This window comes from Dreissena polymorpha, chromosome 8 (genome assembly GCF_020536995.1).
Source record: "Dreissena polymorpha isolate Duluth1 chromosome 8, UMN_Dpol_1.0, whole genome shotgun sequence".
NCBI classification, from domain to species: domain Eukaryota; kingdom Metazoa; phylum Mollusca; class Bivalvia; order Myida; family Dreissenidae; genus Dreissena; species Dreissena polymorpha.
This window is the reverse complement of record NC_068362.1, coordinates 24,999,419-25,019,452: the sequence shown is the minus strand read 5'-3', so window position 1 is coordinate 25,019,452 and position 20,034 is coordinate 24,999,419. Positions and strand designations below refer to the sequence as shown.

Sequence of the window (20,034 nt, the reverse complement as noted above, 5' to 3'; positions counted from 1 at the left end):
GTGAGCGAACACGATCATGATAACTAATACATTTGACAAAATAAAACAAAATAAAACAAGAATATAAAATGACTTTCCAAACACAATAAGACATTACCCGCGTTCGATATTCAAAATATTATATATATATTTAGAAGAATAATGTATTTAAAAAACTCACCTCAAACTATTAAATAGGCCCAAACAACATTTATACAGTTACGTGTCTTAACTGGAGGAAACCAATCATCTTGTTTGATCTGTATATTTTGTATGTTCTATGATTGTAATGTAATCTTTTTTAATATATTCACAATTGCTTTACAAATGAATTTAATCTTGATTTGTTAACATATTTTTGTTAAAATGAAAATAAACATAAACAAACCTAATACATATGCTGTAGTAAGGTTTTCCTGTAAAACTATTATATGTTCAAACACATAAATCATATATCTCGAATTATTGTTAATGAATGCATTTATAAGTTTCCAAAATAACACACAACTTAATAAATGTTGCAATACATGCATGCAGTTAAATACATTATATGATATGTTTCTATACAGAATAGCAAACTAACCTCGTTCGAAGCCATCTTCTTTTGAAAAGAAGTTTGTGTCGCACCTAATGCAATGAAGTATCACTGATAAGAATACGCTGACGACTGCAAACTGACAGTTCGGTATTGTACAATAAGTACGGACTTCAGGCCGAGCACATTTGTATGATTGGTTATAAGGATGCAGATGTTCAATGAAAATATAAATTTCTGGATCAATTGAATGTAAATATGTTTTTATAACATGCTGCTTTATTGTACGGAATATCATGGTGTTTGATATTACACTACATAATGTTTAACATAGCAAAGATTTAACTTTACTTTCAAGTATGATGTTAACATGAAAACGGCTACCAAAATAAGACACATAGTATCTCTCTGTTTTCTAAATCAATACATGTAATAATTACATATATTTACCTGCTAGTATAATAATCGGAATTTTACTTTATCAATTTAACTTGAAGTAAAAATATGTTTGTTGCTTCTTATACTGAATAAAACGAATTAATGTGAATGGTTTTATGACTTTTGGATAATCGTTCAAATATTTACTACAATAAATGAATGACGAATTGCAAAGATGTAAATCCGTATTAATTTAGAAATTGTTTGTATAAAATGCATTCACCTGTAGAAAGATGTTATCTTTGACCTGGAATATCTACCATATTACTGTTACCATTCTGATTAGACAAACATGTATTGTCAATGTAGTATGTGCACATACACGCATTAGGTGCAATTTTGAAACTCCGAACAATATGTCTATACAAATGCTTGACAAATGATCACACAGTACAATTGAAGATAATTTACAAAATAGGATGCCCATAAGTTTGCTCACATCATAATTTTATCGAAAATCTAAATTGCTCACTCAATTTGTATCTTCGACACCACGATAAAATTACAACTCGTGACTGTGTCTGTAATTCAAGCGTTTCAAATTGATAACAAAATATGAAAATGTGCAGATTATGTCATATTTGAATGCTTAAAGTACTAAGCAAACAAAACGAATTAGAAATGTGATAGTTCTGAAGTGTGCCGAAACAATATTTTTGCTTATAAAGCATATCACATCAGCCCTTGTTGTTAATACTTAAGCTCTGCGTTGGTCTTCATGTAAAAGATAAATTATTATGTGCAATTACTTGTTTTCCTTCTTTTAGAATAAAGTTCTTGAATATAAATAATTGAAACCCAATAGTAAACATAGACATAAGAACCTGACAGTTTGTTAAGCATGGGGTCCATACAACAAACTGAATTTCAATGTGCAAACAACTCATTCTGTCTTCAAAATTTTCATATCTAGAAACTCTGATCCTTTGGTCAAAAAACTTATCGAGGCTGAATTATACCATATCGTTATTGCTTGTTGGTGGGTTTAAAGAAATTTACACGTCAAAGAGATACATTTTCCCGTCAGGACGACAATACGACAGTTTAGATAGGTTCGCCCTTTTCATCGACCTGGCTTGTGAGCAACCTATCAAACCCGTCCGCTAACAAAGAAAGACATTAAAAAACAAACCAGAACAACAATGTCATCAATACGACACATACGATCAATCATTTTCAGACGCCATAAAATAAGCTTTGCAAATGATGATTTATTTTTAGAATGTAACACTATTTAATAATAATATAACTGAATATTTAATATGTGTAAAATAATTAAATATAATGAATAACACATCTTTGTTAAAAACGTTTGAAAAGAAGTTTGTGTCGCACTTAATGCAATGAAGTATCGGAATACGCTGACGACTGCACACTGACATTTCGGTATTGTACAATATGTACGGTACTTTAGGCCGAGCACATTTGTATGATTGGTTATAAGGATGCAGATGTTCAAAGTAAATGTGGTTTACTGGAGCATTTGTATGTAAATATATATTTCAAAATGTGTTGTGCGGAATTATGTGGACTATAACGGTGTTTGAACAGCAGAGAGTTAACTTGCAAGTATAATGTTAACATGAAATGGGCTACCCATACAAGACACATATTGTCAGTCGTGGTTTATCTCACTGTTTTCTATTTCAGTACACGTATTATATATATCTATTTACCTGCTAGTATTAAAATCTGAATTTTACTGTGTCACTTTAATTTTTCCAAAAGAAAAACAAATAAATTGGTTGCTCCATATACCGAATAGGACGAATACATGTGAATGGTTTTCGGACTTTAGAATAATCGCTCAAATATGTAATAAAATTTAGGCATGTCGAATTGCAAAGACGTAAAACAGTTGTAATTTTGAAATTGATTGTATAACATAAGTCCACCTGTAGAAAGATTTAATCTGACCTGGCATATCTAACAGCAATACATTCAGATCTGCATTTAATAGGTTTTAACAGCTTGCTGTTTTTGACTGTTACCATTCTGATTAGACAAACATGTATCACCAATGTCATTCGTGCACATACAACAATTCAGTGTGTTTTTTACCCCGAACAATATGCGTGTACCTCAGCCTGATAAATGATCAAACAGTACAATAAAAGATAACATGCACGAATGTTACACCCAGAATGTAATCTGAAATGCTCACTATATTTTGTCTTCTGTTCCACGATGAAATAACAACTCGGGAATGTGCAAGTGCGCAGATTAGGAAATATTTGAATGCTGAAAACTAAATGCTAAGGAAATAAACGAATTCAAACATTGACAGTACTAAAGTTTGCCATAACAATATGTAGCCTTGAAATGCTGATAAAGCATGGCAAATAAGCTCTTGTCAATACTTGAGCTCTGCGTTTGTCTTCTTGTTAATGATTATTAAATATGCACAATGAATAGTGTTTCTTTTTCGTAAAATCTCTGGAACATCAAATAATATGTCAAACCAAAAGTAAACTTAAACATAAATATGTCACAGCTAGTTTGATTTGGGGTTCATACAACTAATTTAAATTTAATGTTCAAACAACTGTTGTTTTTTCAAAACATTCAAAACTTAAAACTCTGATAGTTTGGTCTATGAAACGTTTCGTGTCGGAATTCTTCCATATCGTTGTTCTTGTACTTTCTAGCACATCAAAGGGATAAATTTTCCCGCCAGAACAAGAAAACGAGTACCAATACGACAGTTTAGACATTTTCGCTATTTTCATCGATCTTTCATCAAACCCGCCCGCCAACAGAATCAAAGTACTGACAGTTCTGGTGTGACGATGCTTTTAGTTTAAACCTTTTGATTTTTGCTCGATTGCATCGAAAGCCTAAGGCTCATATAAATGCTCTCGAGTTCGTTTCCTGGGCCTAGAACCAGTACTTGGTGTCATTGGGGGAGATCTAAAGAACGCTCCCGCGGTGGGGATCGAACCCGTGACCTGGTCGCTAGGCGGATACCATATCCATTACACCACGGCGAAATTTTTGACGATGCTTTTGAAGAGGATGGATATAAAAGCATCAATTTAAGTAGATCTACATCATCACAGTTGTGTATGTGGGTACGAAAAAAATTTGCAAAAAAAAATCGGTTACCAAAAAAATTAAAGTACGAAAAAAATTGGGTACGAAAACAAAAATTGGGTATGAAAAAAAAATGGGTACGAAGAAATATTGGTACGGAAAAAAATGGGGGTACGGGGACGTAGTACCCCTGGGGAACTTGACCCACAATCGCACTTTCTTAGCCCTTTCCGTCAAACATCGGATTAGTACCTTGAAGGCTATAGTATAAATACACATTTATGGCGTACCATTTGGGTCGAAAGTCAACAAGACCAAGTAGCTAAAAAGAGAACTGTACTTCTACAATATGCATGTCGAAGTACATTTTTTGTATTTCGACGTTCAAAATTGTAATTCGACGTTCAGTTTTTACTGACCCTTGAGTGTACGCCAATCAGAGGACGCCTTACATGTGTTGTTTTTAGAGATATTTGACAATGACCATGATTATTATTATTATTATTATTATTATCCCCCCCCTTCGAAAGAGAGGGGTTAGATTGTTTTGCACATGTCGTTCGGTCCGTCAGTTTGTCGGTTGGAAGGTCGGTCAGTCCACCAGAGGGTTTTCGGATGATAACTCAACAACGCTTACGCTTAGGATCATGAAACTTCATAGGTACATTGATCATCACTTGCAGATGACCCATATTGATTTTCAGGTCACTATGTCTAAGGTCAAGGTCGCAGTGACTCGAAATAGTAAAATGTGACGTGGTCAGCAGAAATCCGTACAAACGCTGTCGACGTTACTTTGAGCTACGCGTGATTGAAGCGTGGCGTTATAAAAATGGAAATACAATTATAATTATATTATGAAGAAATATCGAAACTTGAGATATATGCATGCTTTCGAAGAATGAAATGCCCCCGAGCTCTGATCGACAATGTACACTTATAATTTTTTAATTAAATGGAAGTAACCGTTGCTTTGTTGAGCGCCCTCTTCTAAAAGGTTACGCATACGCGATTAATTTCCTTCTATATTACATATAAAATAGTTGAAGTTCGATATCATCTTTTACCATGATCAAGCGATAAGTCACTTTATCATAATACATCATTGGAAAGATAAATGCATAATCTTTTGAACAAATGCATGTCATTAAATTCTATACGTCGTAACTCAAAATATTTACCTTTTCGGCACACCGGTTTTGACATCCTGTGGAGGCGGCCATTTTGGGCTCAAATAGTATGACCTACTTTCAAAGCCGGGAACCATCAACAGAAAAAGTAAAGCACAAACATGACTTTTTTCTTATTGCTTACATATATATCTTCAATTTTACACCAAAACACACCATTTGCAATGTATTTTACAAATCCTAGGCAGCATGCGCTGAACAATATGTGCTTAGTATCAAGTTGACTGCATGTAACCCTACAAACTGGATTTCCGGTTTGGGGTTATGTGACCTATCAGAGAAATCTTTAAATTTGATAAAGGCACTTTTCCCATTGGTATAATCTGTTTTGAGAAAGGTCACAAAGTTCCCGTACAATGACACACAGATTTATTCATAAAAGTTGCTGTTGAAAGCGTCATGTAGATTAAACTAAAATGTGACTCCTAGAGATTAAACAAGTTTTTACTAAAGCCTTATCAGGAAAACTGCCACACCCACTAGTAGCCATGTTTTTCCACTAACGGAACCATTTTTGAACTCGGCCGACATATGATAATAATACATGTTCTGAGTAAATTTCATCATGATGGGATCAAAAATGTGACTTCTAGAGTGCTAACAATGTTTCACTATAGCCGTATAAGGCAAACTGCCCGTCCCTTGGTTTCCATGTTTTTGGGCCAGAACCATTTTGAAACTCAATAGAGATACTATAAGAACAAATGTTTATACAAAATTTCATTAACATTGGAAAAAAATTGGCTCCTAGAGTGTAAACAAGCTTTTTCTTTAATTTGACCCATTGACCTATTTTTTAACCTCACATGACCCATCGTTGAATTCGACCGAGACATCATTGAGACAAATCGTCTGACCAAGTTTCATGAATATTGGAAATAAATGTGGCCTCTAGAGTGTTAACAGGATAAATTGACGATGAATGACGCACAACGAGCGACGGACAAAAGGCAAATTAGATGCTCAGCATGTGCATATTGTGCTTTCATGAGCTAAAAACAAGTGGCTGTGTTTATACAATTTTTTTATATATTAGTAAAAATCATAAAGCCAATAATTTAACGGAGTATTAATAATTTTATATAACTTTTCGTATTCATATGTAGTTAATTTTAAGTGAACCATTATAAAAGCTTATCAAGTAGATGTCAGACTGTCTGTAAGTCAAGTCGTTTGTCCCTCCCTCTTTCCAATCACCCATTCATCCGAAACCCACCCAAATCTATCCATCCATCCAACCATCCAACCATCCTATACCATCCCCCGTCCACCCATCCATTCATTTTAAACTTTGTTTATTGAACAAATACAAGTGCAATAAAACCTTTTCCTAACGACACACGCATTTTATCCCGTTTTCATAATGTCAATGATTTATCATAAATTCAAATGAATCTCAAAGCCCCAATCAACAAATGACTAAGGCACTACATGAGCACACGTGATGCCCAAACTGTGATTATATGGTTACTTTATCATTATATTTTGAAATTAAAGACAATGATTTAATGAACTAGTGGTTAAAATGACTAGATATTAGCATTACAAAATGTTAACTGACTGATGAAAATGTGTGAAAAATTAATAGCAAAATTACATGAAATTCAAGTATACCAATTGGCTATTTTGATTAGCAAAAATCAATTACTTTTAACTATGTTTTATAACTGACCATGTAAAATATACTGTAATTAGGTAGTTCATAATGTTGACATAGAATGTACATATTAAAGCACATAAAAAGGGTAATCACGAACACAGGATTCAGGTAACTAAAGTACACCCAGGCTAATATGCGTCCTTCAAACGAGGCTTTATCACATTTAAAAACTCGGGCTTCACACAATCAACAGTCAAACAGGTTGAGTTGTCATCTTCCCATGTGACACTTATCATCGTTATCTTGTAAAGTGTGCATCATGGAAAGAAAAACATGATCTTTGCCCACGATAACGACATAATGATCTTTGGACAGTAGACCATGTTTGATCTTCGTCATAACTGGTCTCAAGATAAGTCTACCAACAGAAAAAGATAACCAGTATCAGCGTAAGATTACTAAAGCGACTGCGTGTCAATCAACTTATTTGCTGAATTGTTGTTTCATGCCCAAGCTTGACACAAAGAGTTATTGAACACAGATATAAAATTAATAAGCAAACACAACATGGTGACTTGAACAAGATAGCTAAGTTGATAATAATTCATGGACTCGTATTTGGAAACACCTGAAAGATAAATTTCATCTTGAATCCCCATAAAGCAAACATTGTTTAACAATAGCAAACATTCTCATGAAGTTGCAGTACATTGATGTACAATGGTATAACTATGCTTTATTTTTCTTAAGATTTCGTCTTTTGAAGAGAACATGCAGAGGAAGGAATTATGCATTCATGTTTAAGATTGAAGTATTTGTTCCGAGATATATGTAATACAATGCTATGAAGAAAAATAAAAAATAAAGTGAATCATGTCGCTCATCGAAGAAAAAAAACAATGTGCGTTGCTATTGTTTCGTATAAAAAGTGTTGCCTTTTGTTTTCTGATCAATTTATTTTGTTTTTCGCGCAGATTTCCCACATACCAATATAATCGATCAGGATATTTCCGGCTATAGTTGTACATACAGCGCAAAATATGATTCGCTGCAGGGCGATAACAAACGTCTACGATGAACAATAGGGTAGTTCCGTAACTGGCGAGACTGGTTACAATTGGATTCGTCGATTTTCATTTACAGCCTGTTAATGTTTAATCCACGATTCGCCTCATGCCCCCTTTAAAGAAACTATTTATATCGATCTTTCAAATGGCATAGAAATTAAAGATTTCAATTGTCAAGCAGTCTGGAGCCGAATTCAAGCACATTCTAAGCATGTTTTAAGGCTATGGTCAAAAATAAGCATTTTTAAACACTCCATATTTTTTTAAGTACTTTTCAAGGTAAATCTTTATTTTCAAGCACTTCTTAAGGTCTGTGCGAACACTGTTAAGGTTGAAAATTGTATGATTCTGTTTGTCAAAAAGTCTTAGATTATTTGTTTTGATTACCAAATTATATGTTATTGTTTACCATATAAACTGTTCATTGGTGAATTTTTCATGCCTTGAAACATGTTTTATAAAGTTTGTAAAAACATTTAGCCATATAAATAAACCGTTGATCATTTGTGTTCATTTATTATGACAGGCGGTAATATATAACTTTTGTTGATGTAGCTCATCATACACATGATTGTGAAACACATTTACATGTAAAATAAGATTGTTGGTTGCTATGGAAACATTATATTGGCATAAACTTCTTTGTTGATCTAATTAATTCGATTAATATGAAAATGTTACTATGTAAATTTTAACTGATTTATAGAAGGTACCTTTTAATGCCTTAAAATTAATACATGTTCATCTTTGTCTGTTCTATATTAGAAGTACATGTCGTTATTATTTGTGTTTATTTATGAAGGTTTTACTATCTGGGTTTCGTAAACAAATTGTAGTTAAATTGTTTTGTCAAATAATGTTGTTCTTGTTCATGTTTGATATGTATGCGAAAGGATTTAATGATAAAATAAGGTGTTTCTGCTGTTCAAAACAGTAAAAATCGATATTTTATCTTTTTGTTGCCTTGGTAACCATGATTACCATCAGCAAAATGTCTGTACATTAACTTTTTTACCAGCATATATGTATGGCAATTCCATGTATGATGTTTACGTTGGTCGAAGTCTTTAATGGATTGAAATAAATACACTGTAAAATATGTGGATCTTTTTAAAATAAAAGGACATGTTGCACTATAACTCTTCCTATTTTCTTAGATTCTTTTTGTTACTTTGTATTAAATAAATATCATGTTGAAACAAAGATCATTGACTGTAAGCAGTTTTATCATATAATTGACAAAAACGTAAATATTCAGTTTATTCCTGATATTTAGACAATTTTAATGAAAATAATCTATTTTATGTAAATTCGTTACCATGGCAACCACTGTGTTCAAATGTTTGTTTTTGTTTGAACATAAAATGTGAAAAACATGGCCAGTTCTACTAATGCATTGAATCTATGTGTGAATGCTATACAGTAAATGCATGTATACTGTATTTACAAAAGAGGTTGTTGTCAATGTCAATTGATATAGAAAACCATTAATTAGCTATAAGATCGTATAAAGGATGCATGTGTTCAAAACTCAATATTTCAAAAACTATTATAGTTAGAAACCTAAAACTTTGGATTAGACTTAAGCTTGCATTCATCTTTTTAAAAATGACAAAAAAACGAAAATGTGAATTTTCCTCGTTTGTACTGATTTTTGTAGACTATGACACAAATGGTTTCCGGATGATAACTCAAGAATGCTGAGGCCAAGGATCATGAAAGTTCTTAGGGACATTAATCGTGACTGGCAGATGACCCCTATTGATTTTCAGGTCACTAGTAGATCAAAGGTAAAGGTCACAGTGACTCGATATAGTAAAGTGGTTTCCGGATGATAACTCAAGAATGCTTACATCTAGGATCATGAAACTTCATAGGTACATTGATCATGACTGGCAGATGACCCTTACTGATTTTCAGGTCGTTAGGTCAAAGGTCAAGGTCACAGTTACCCGAAACAGTAAAATGGTTTCCGGATGATAACTCAAGAATGCTTACGCCTAGGAATGGTTTCCGGATAACTCAAGAATACTTACACCTATGATCATGAAACGGCATAGGTACATTGATAATGACTGGCAGATGGCCCCTATTGATTTTCATGACACTAGGTCAAAGGTCAATGTCACAGTGACTCGAAATAGTAAAATGGTTTCTGGATGATAACTCAAGAATGCTTAAGCCTAGGATCATGAAACTTCATAGGTACATTGATCATGACTGGCAGATGACCCCTATTGCTTTTCAGGTCACTGGGTCAAAGGTAAAGGTCACATTGACAAACAAGAAATGTGTTTGTCAGAAACACTATGTCCCCTTCTGCGCCCCTTTGATTTAGTTTTTTTGAAAGTTGACCTTGAAGGATGACCTTGACCTTTAACCACTCAAAATGTGCAGCTCCATGAGATACACATGCATGCCAAATATGAAGTTGCTGTCTTCAATATGGCAAAAGTTATAGTCAAAATTTTAATGTTGGCACAAACAGACCAACGGACAGACAGACAGGGAAAAAAGCAATATGTCCCCCACTATAGTGGTGGGGGACATAGAAACGTATTCACACAATGGCTGCAACTACAACTGACAGCCCATATTGGGAGGGGCATGCATGTTTTACAAACTGCCTTGGTATTTATACCAAATTATGCGACTATCGACCGCTAACTAATAGATATTGAGCGTATTTATTGAACATTATTATCATTATTTATGCCAAATTATGTGACTATCGACCGTTAACTCAAAGATAGTGTGTGTATTTATTGACTAGGCGTGGGGGAATTAACCTTTGACTTGATTATTAACCTCAAATTATGGTTAGCACAAAATACAACCAAACCAGGGAGTTTATTTTACATTTTTAATGCCGTAATCGTTTGGTTAACGTTGGGAATTTCCTACACAGTAATGCGCTGGACCGTGATATTCCGCCCCGCATAGTCAATAAATACTCACAATATTCTTTATAATTTTAATTTGAAAAAAGGTTAACTTGAATATTCTTAAAATGGGTATTTAATCTATTTCAATCCTTTAAATACTTGAAACTTCTTTGTAAAATGTTTTTTTTTTCAATGTTGATACTTATATGTATTTTGTCCTCAATTAAAAAAGAGATTTTAAACATTTATTATGAAATCTGAAGAAAAAGGGGCTTTTGAGACAAGTGTTTTGATCGGCTGTTCAGAAAATTTGTACGTTGAAGTACAAATTGTACTTTGACATACAAATATATACTTTGAAGTGTATTTCATTTGGCAGTGGCTAGTCGTGCGGCCCAGTACGGCTAGACAAGAGGCTAGCTGTACGGCCTCGTACCGGTAGACAAGAGGCTAGCCGTACGGCTCTTTTTGCATAGTCTTTCCACATTTGTATGTGTTTGAAAAATCTTTAATGACATCATCTGACCATGCATGTCCTAGATTTCAAAATAAAGGCCCTGGTCTGACACATTGGTAACATTACCCTTACAGAAATGAAAAGGTTGCCGCTATGTAGCGGCAATGTTTCGGCTACAAAGCCGCTACCATTTTTGAAGCCACAACTACAAGCAAGAAAGTAGCCAATAGTAGCCGCTAGCGACTACCTTGTGGCAATCTAATGGCTAGTAATGGCCGCTAGCGGCTCTTAAAGCCACTAGCGGCTCGTAGTAGCCGCTAGCGGCTCATAGTAGCCAGATGCTTGCCAGAACATATTCTTATATACAAAAGTGCAATTATGAGCAAGATGGTAGCCACAACCAATACTTTAATATTAATCTTGAAAACACAAAAGTCTTATAGTAGCCACTAGTGGCTCTTAGTAGCCAGAAGGTAGGCACAATTGTAGAATGACATCATATTTTGTATGATGTCATGAAATCACTGATGATGGCATCAGACAAAATCAAAATAGGTGAAGAATCTGACAAACAAAAAGAAGTTACTGGGAAAGAGTTAAAGTCATTGTAAGTAAGCTGTGGTGGTTAATACAGTTTAAATTGGTGTATATTAATGAAAAGGATGGATTTGGAAATAAAAACCTGAATTATTGAAATATTAAATATGATTAGTCATACCCCAAAAAAGGATGTCAAGTTTTAACACTGAAATTTTTCTTCTACATTTGATTAGGCTAAAAACAAAGGTTTTGGAAAAAAAAACATGTTTTAATTCATATGTAAAGGTTTGTATCTATACTTATTTATTATAAGATAATTTATTTTTACATTTTAATTGCTGTTGCTTTTAAACAAAAGCAGTTAAATTACATGTATGAGAGCAAGATTAATTTTATCTCTGGATTATTTCAAAAGATTGTCATTATCTTTTTATTCTAGCTGTTGGGCTGGCCAATTGTCAAGTCAACATAAATGACAAAAGCAATCCATATATATTATTTCTAAGAGGGTTTCTGATTAAAAAATAAAATAATGTTGCAGATTTTCAGATTGGCCTCACTTTCCTCAGGACAGGTGTCCTAAATGGTCATTTTTTTATGAACATTTGTCCTAAATCACGAAAAAAAAATTTAGACATCATGTCATTGTAAAGTTAATAAACTAGTGAAAACTAAATCCAATTACATTTTACTTCAAATAATTAACACTTTATAACTATAGACTTTTAGGAAGTTTTTTAGTATAAAATGCATTGGTTTGCAATGTATAATATGGTATTGTAGGTTCATATATGTTCATGGCTGTCAAGGATTGCAATCATTACACTCTAGAACAGCAGACGATTTATTTCATAAATCTTGCGGCTAGAGCAGAGCCAAAACTAGCAGCGGAAACTGAGCCGCAACTAGTAGCCAGAAAGCTCATTTGCATACAAAAAACAAGCTTGCGGCTACAAAGCGGCAACTAGTAGCGGCAACCGAGCCGAAATTAGTAGCCAGAGCAGAGCAAGAACTAGCAGCTGCAACATAGCCAGAACTAGTAGCGGCAACCGAGTCGCAACTAGTAGCCAGAAAGCTCATTTCATACGAAAAACGAACATGCGGCTACAAAGCCGCAACTAGTAGCAGCTACCGAGTCGCAACATTGCGGCAACTGAGCCGCTAATAGTTGCCGCAGGGCCTAAAGTTTCGTAAGGGTTAACATTAAACTGTTACCAGTCTTCTGAAATTAATTTTGATTGAACTATGTAATGAAATCTAAATCGGGCACTGATTTATCTTGTTTTAAAACAGTCATAGATCAGTTACTAGTGTGGTCTCTCGGTAATGACCCATTTTTGCTTACTTGTCACAACCTTAAAACTTTCCACACTTCTATAATAGGCTTAGCAAATCTGGATTTAGGGGATCTTCAATGGTACATTTATACTTCAGCTCTGTCACTTGATTGCTGGTAAAGTCAAGTCACATATTTCAATCTAGGCCATGTCAAACTCAAAGTGTCAAAGACAAATGAAAGATGCATTCATTAATTATTGTCCCAGTGTTTACTACTGCTGTGCGTTTTTATATAATATAACTGATGACCATCATGTCATTGTGAGAGAAAATTCACATTATCTTAAGTATATCAGGTTGAGCAGTTGTTTAGATAACAAAGTTAGCTTGTTTTCAATGTCACTTCTGGGGATCAAACCCCAGCACAACCTTCTGCAATCAAAGACGACACTCTACCACTAGGCTTTGAGGAAGATATGTGAAATTTTTCGATCTCTCGTCAGAGCAACCAAACCGAAATTTTAATCAATTATTGCAGCCTCAGTATTATTGAATCAGTTCATGAGAGATAATGGAAGATGCAACATCTCTCACGCCCCCGGGCATCGCCTTAAGCAGTATTCACTTCTCAGCACGAAAGTGGTGGAGTCATTGATTCCGAGGGACCAGAAAAAAACACTTGATTAATGTTCGAAATAAAATCATTTGATTAATGACAACACTATTTTTTGAGGCAAGTCACAGGGAAAGGACAGTCAAATCAGTATCCAATTACACTATTTGTTATTGTCAGAAAACCGCTTTTAAGCAAACAACTTTCAAGCGACTGCATACTGATCTAGATCCAAACTGGCCACAATCACCTTAATGTCTCTTTTACTGTGACACTGTTCATTTGACTTTAAAATGATATCAAATACTAAAATAGAAAGAAGAAATAATACAAACCAGTAATTTGAACAAAGTAAAGACTTTGTAATCAATGTTTTCAGGACAGCTTGGTGTCGAAGTTGGTGATATGCAAATCCCATGTGATATGTTGATATCGGATATCATAGTCATTCAATAAGTCGCAAAATTCTCGAATACAATTTCCAAAGCAAAATGTGACTTAAATTGATAACTAAAAATACCAATTTTGCTGTGTCCAGCTGTCAAGTCTACAGATCCAAAATTAAGTCCTGCATTCACATCGAATATATCCTTCGAATTCAATCCATTGTTGACATTAGTGGAGATTAAGTATAAATAACTCATATATCCTAAATGACAGTTTCTAAATAGCCAAAAAAGCCGATGTACGCTGTAAGAAAGTTTTGAAACGAAATTGAACATTCTCTCATGGACGCGGCCATTGTTGTCGACACGAACGACAACTCTGCTGGAGAATGTGTGTCGCACTAAAACGCGGACCAATCTGAGGACGATATAGATTATAAATCATAATCTAGATCGTCCGCAGACTGGTCCGCGTTTTAGTATCTGCCGGAGATGTTATCAATGCTAATGAGCGAGGTATGCCGATTAGAAAAACTGCGCTATCTCAATCGGACTGGCTCGGCCTTTTACATAGCTTGCCATTGTGAAGAATTTTTTCATGGTATGTTAACCTTGACTCGCTGCTGAAAGCAGCATCGTCAAAAATGACAACAATACCAATACCAATGATAACAACAACAATATCGGCCTATACGACATATATTATCAATCACTTGTCAGCCACCATACCAACTACCTTTGCAAATAATGATTTATTTTTATAATTTAACTTTATTAAATAATAATATTATTGAGTATTAAATTTTTGTAAAAGAATTAAATATAATGGATAAAAAATATTTGTTAAAGATGATAAATTAAAGTCATTTACAAAAGAAATCTTTAAAGTGACCTCACGCCTACTATTCACCTTTTTGGAATGACAGACAACGTTCATTACCAAAGAAAAGTACGATGTTAATTAACATTCCTCATTAAACACTTACAATTTGGGATAACACAAACGTTATTAGCGCACTAATATGAAAACTCATGGATGCAAATTATTGTGTTTTATTTTGTTGTTCTTGGATAAAAATGAACGCTTTTATCTAAGAAAGTGTCCTCATGGTTTAAACCCGTGTTGGATTTAAAATGTCAGAAAACATAAAAAGGTCCTTCCGGTAATCTTTTTCAAAGAAAAAAAAACCTGATTATGGCAGCGATCAGCAGACAGAGGATACAATCAGCAGACATAGGATTAGACTGACTCTAGACCGAGGTAATGACTTAAATTCACACAGAGGTCTGACATATCTTCAGACAGATGATACGACCTATCTTTCAACAGAGAAAACGACCTATTTTCAGACAAAGTTAACAAGCTACTTTTTGTAAGAGGTGTGACTTTTTTTAATAGATTACAAGTTATATTCAGACGGAAGTTGAGACTTACCATCAGACAGAGGATACGCCTATCTTCAGACAGCGATTTCAATTTATCTTCAGACAAAGGTATGACAAGAAATCAGACACATGATAGACCTGTCTTCATGAATACGATCTATCTTAAAAAAGAGATTACGACTTCTCTTCCGACAGAGGTAACAACTTATCTTTTGACAGGGGTTACGACGTATATTAATACAGAGGGAGTATGACTGATATTCTGACATTGCGTATGACTATACTTAGATTTAGGAACCTCCGTGCAAATTAATATATATTATGATAAAGCTTGATTAAGTGTAAACAACTTGTCGATAAAAAAAACTTGCCAAAATGTACGCGTTGTTATGATCAAGAAGTGCAAAGCTGGGTAAAGATTTCTGATTCCCACTCCAAGGCTGTATGATCCAACTATTTGTTTGGTCATTGCTGATGAGAGCTTAAACTTTCAATAATTAACTAAATTTAAAATACAAACCACAATTTATTTTTTAATTACAATATTCTCTGTGTTCTATCTAATCAAATAAGTTCCCAAGTCATGTTTCATGTGGCTCATACATCCTGCCTCTATGCGACAGAGGCAATTTTTCTCCTTGCGGTGCAGTGTATACTTTTTAGAAAGTGTCTATATTATATTAGGACGATGCCTTTTTGGATCTCTAAATAAATTCGAAACAGAATTTATATTACATATAATTTTATTCATAATTAAATGTATCATTAAATACGATCGCATTTACTATTTGTTTACGCCATAAACAGTATGTATAACAATCTATCGAGCAAATGTATGTACAGACATTACAAGTATTTTTAATTGCTATATGCATTAACAATTATTGTGCGAAAATAATTGTCCGTGTGTAGTGATACATTATTCAGCGCAAACCTTAAAGACAAGAGAACAAGGTTCAATATATGTGGAAAATGTGTGAATATGAAAATATTCATACCTACATGTGTGTTCACATTAAGAAGTTAATCTCAATTGCTAACTATATTTTGTGTACTGTCCTACGAATAAAATTGCAAATCGAGACTGTTCCTGTAATACAAGCGTTGCAAAATGAAAAAAGAGTGTTATTGCGCAGATAAGGAAATATTTTAATGCTGATAATAAAGTGCAAAGCAAACAAAACGAATATCCAAATTGACAGTTCTGAAGTATGTCGTAAACATTTATAGCCTCCAAATGCTGATAAAGCACAAATCAGCTCTTGTTGTCAATACTTGAGCTCTGCATTGGTCGTCTTGTTAAAGATAAATGGACAATGACTTGTTATTCATTCTTGTAAAATGAAGCTCTCCAACATAAAATAATTTAAGACAAAAAGTAAACATTCACATCAAAGTTTGTTTGACTTTGGGTCCATACAACTAACTGAATTTCAAAGTGCAAACAACTTCAAAATATTTAAATCTTAAAACTCTGATACTTGGGTCTAAAAATATATCGTGGTTGAATTCTGCCATATCGTTATTGATTGTTGGTGTGTATGAAGAAATGTGCTAGCACATCTAAGAGATAAATTGTCATCGCCAGAACGAAAAAATGAGCACATATACGACAGTTTAGACATGTGCCGCTCTTTTCATCGATCTGGCTTGTGAGCAACCATCAAACCCGCCCGCAAAAATAAAAAAGACAAAAATACCAATCAGAACAACAATTGTCACCAATACGACACATATGATCAATTATGTGTCAGCCACCATAAAAAAAACCAGCTTTGCAAGTTATTAGTATTTTATTTAGAATTTAACATAATTTAATAATACGATATTGCAATATTAACTCTTTGTAAAAGAATTATATATAATTCAAAACACATCCTTCTTCGAGATGATAAATTTAAGTAAATGACAGGAAAGAAATCTATCAATGACCTCATGCCTACAATTCAACTTTTCTTTGGAATGACAGACAACTTGCATTGCCAAATAAAACTGCGATGTTAATTAAATGTTATAATTAAACACGAAAACTATTGGATACTAAACAACGTTTTTTTAAGTATTAAGTATGAAAACTCATACATGAAAAGTATTGTTTTACAATGTGTGTTCTTTGATAAAAATGGATGTAATTATCTCATATATAGTGTCCTCATGCTTTCAACCCGTGTTGGATTTGGAATGTCAGAAAACATAAAGAGGTCACTGAGCCTATATTTTGTAAAAAAAATAAAAAAGCTAAAACACAATTACCATGGCTATCATTAGACAGAGAATACGACTTATCTTCAGGCGGAGGATACGATATATCTTTAGACAGAGGATGCGACCTATCTTTAGACAGAGGATACGATATATCTTTAGACAGAGGATACGATCTGTCTTTAGACAGAGGATACGACCTTTATGTAGCCAGAGGATATGATCTATCTTTAGACAGAGGATAATATCTATCTGAAGCCAGAGGATACGATCTATCTTTAGACAGAGGATACGACCTATCTTGAGACCGATGATACGACCCATCTGTAGCCAGAGGATAAGATCTATCTTTAGACTGATGATACGACCTATCTTTAGACCGAGGCAATGACGTACATGCAGAAAGAGGTGTTACTTGTATTTAGACAGAGGATAAGAACTGATCTTCAGACAAACAAATGATATAACTGATATTCAGACAAACAGATGATATAATTGATCTTCAGACAAACAGATGATATAATTTATCTTCAGACAAACAGATGATATAATTGATCTTCAGACAAACAGAGGATATAATTGATCTTCAGACAAACAGAGGATATAATTGATCTGCAGACAAACAGAGGATATGATTGATCTTCAGACAAACAGAGGATATAACTGTTCTTCAGAAAAACAGAGGATATAACTGTTCTTCAGACAAACAGAGAATATAACTGTTCTTTAGACAAACAGATGATATAATTGATCTTCACACACACAGAGGAAACGACTTATTTTCAGACAGAGGGTACGATCTACCTTTTGACAAATGATAAGTAATATTTTCAGACAGAGGTTACGTATTACCTTCTGTCAGGGGTGTGTGTTTGATTAGGAGATTACAAGTTATATTTAGACAGATATTAAGACTTACCATCAGACAGTGGATTCGACTATCTTTAGACAGCGATTTCGATTTATCTTCAGACAGAGGGATAACTAGAAATCAGAAACATGATAGACTTGTCTTCACAAATACACCTAGGTCATACGTATTACTCGCCTCCAGACATAAGTCACGACTTTTTCGGACCTAGTTTACCACTGAAATTTAAACATATTGCGATTTAATTTTCAGAAAGAGAATACGGTCTATCTTCAAAAAGAAAGTCGGACTTATCTTCCGTCAAAGGTTACGACTTGTCTTAAGGTAGAATTTTTTTTTAATCTTCAAACGTGGGTATGACTATCTGTCGACAGTTATGACTATTTTCAGACATATTTATATTTATATAATAATTTGTATATTAACTACAGTATGCCGATCCTTGAAATCACTGTATATAGATAGTCATAACCTTCAAACAAGTATTAAGACACGATTTAGACATTATACACGATTTATTGCTATATAGAAGCACCTTTTATCACCATCTGCAGATAATGGTTATGTCTATCTTCAGAGAGTGATTTTTGCTATATTCTGACCGCTATTCTGGCAATCTTAAAATATAATAAGGTATCTTCAGAAATTGGTTAGATTAGGACTTCTTGTTAACAGTGGTTATAAATGTCTTAGAACAGCAGGCAATATGCATCTGCAGACAGTGCTTACGACTATCTTCAGACATGGCTTTCTTCAGAAAGTCTTATCTATATTCAGGCAGGTTTTATGGTTGTCTTAAGTCGTAGGCTGTGCTTATCTTACGATAGTTATAATGACTGTAAACGATAGGATGTGGTTACGAACTATCTCCAGACAGTGTTTATAATTAAACTAAGGACAAAAGTCTCGGCATAATTGTAATACATAGTTAAATCGTTTGAGCGAGTGGTGACGAAACGTCTTATCTTCAAATGTTATTACGTCTTCTTACTGTAGTTTTGTCTATTGTATTCGGATAGGTGATTGACGTTATGTCGCATTTTTCCGCCTTAAATTAATGGTTTGCCTTATTTTCATGAAGATGTCATGTCTTGTAGTCGCAGTGATTATGACTTATGCTCAGACTAAATACTATGACCGTTGGGTAGTATGTCTACCGCGATCGTGGGTCAATTAGATCAACGCAATACTGTTTAAGGGATATTGAGCGACTGGTTAGATATAGGAGACGTTGACTCATACTCATCAAACGCTGCATTAAATTTTACAGTCAAACAGTTAGACAATATGCTGGATTATGTTTTAAACACGCTTCGAACTGATTTGCACAATCTACAACTGTTCAATATAATATGTATTTTTTAAGCTCACATTCTTGCTTCGAAAACACTTCTAAAGAAGTGACTCACAAGTTCTGTGTTTGGTGGATTGATGATGTTTGCAAGTACACAATATAAATACTTGTTGCACAGGATTCAACGAAAAGAAATCTCTTTAAATTTTTGCAGAATCAGACCACATACAATAAAGTGATGTTTTATTTAAAGTTTTCTGTAACAAGGCGCCACATCTTT

At 33.9% G+C, this 20,034-nt stretch overlaps 2 protein-coding genes across 10 annotated transcripts in view; one reads left to right on the top strand and one right to left on the bottom strand.

Moving 5' to 3' along the window:
* The window catches only part of LOC127840806 (CAP-Gly domain-containing linker protein 1-like), a 52,952-nt gene extending 38,598 nt beyond the window's left edge, over positions 1–14,354 (bottom strand). Inside the window, exon 1 of one of the 9 annotated variants that reach the window (XM_052369226.1) lies at positions 13,951–14,354. In XM_052369226.1, the coding sequence (XP_052225186.1) occupies positions 13,951–14,064 (114 nt within the window). In that variant the 5' untranslated portion in view covers positions 14,065–14,354. Of the gene's footprint in view, positions 1–367; positions 499–562; positions 682–13,950 lie in introns of those variants that run through there. The other 8 variants (XM_052369219.1, XM_052369222.1, XM_052369220.1 and 5 more) reach the window with 8 other exon arrangements.
* The window catches only part of LOC127840808 (uncharacterized), a 251,389-nt gene that overhangs the window by 90,270 nt on the left and 141,085 nt on the right, over positions 1–20,034 (top strand). The gene's annotated exons all lie outside the window — the stretch shown is intronic.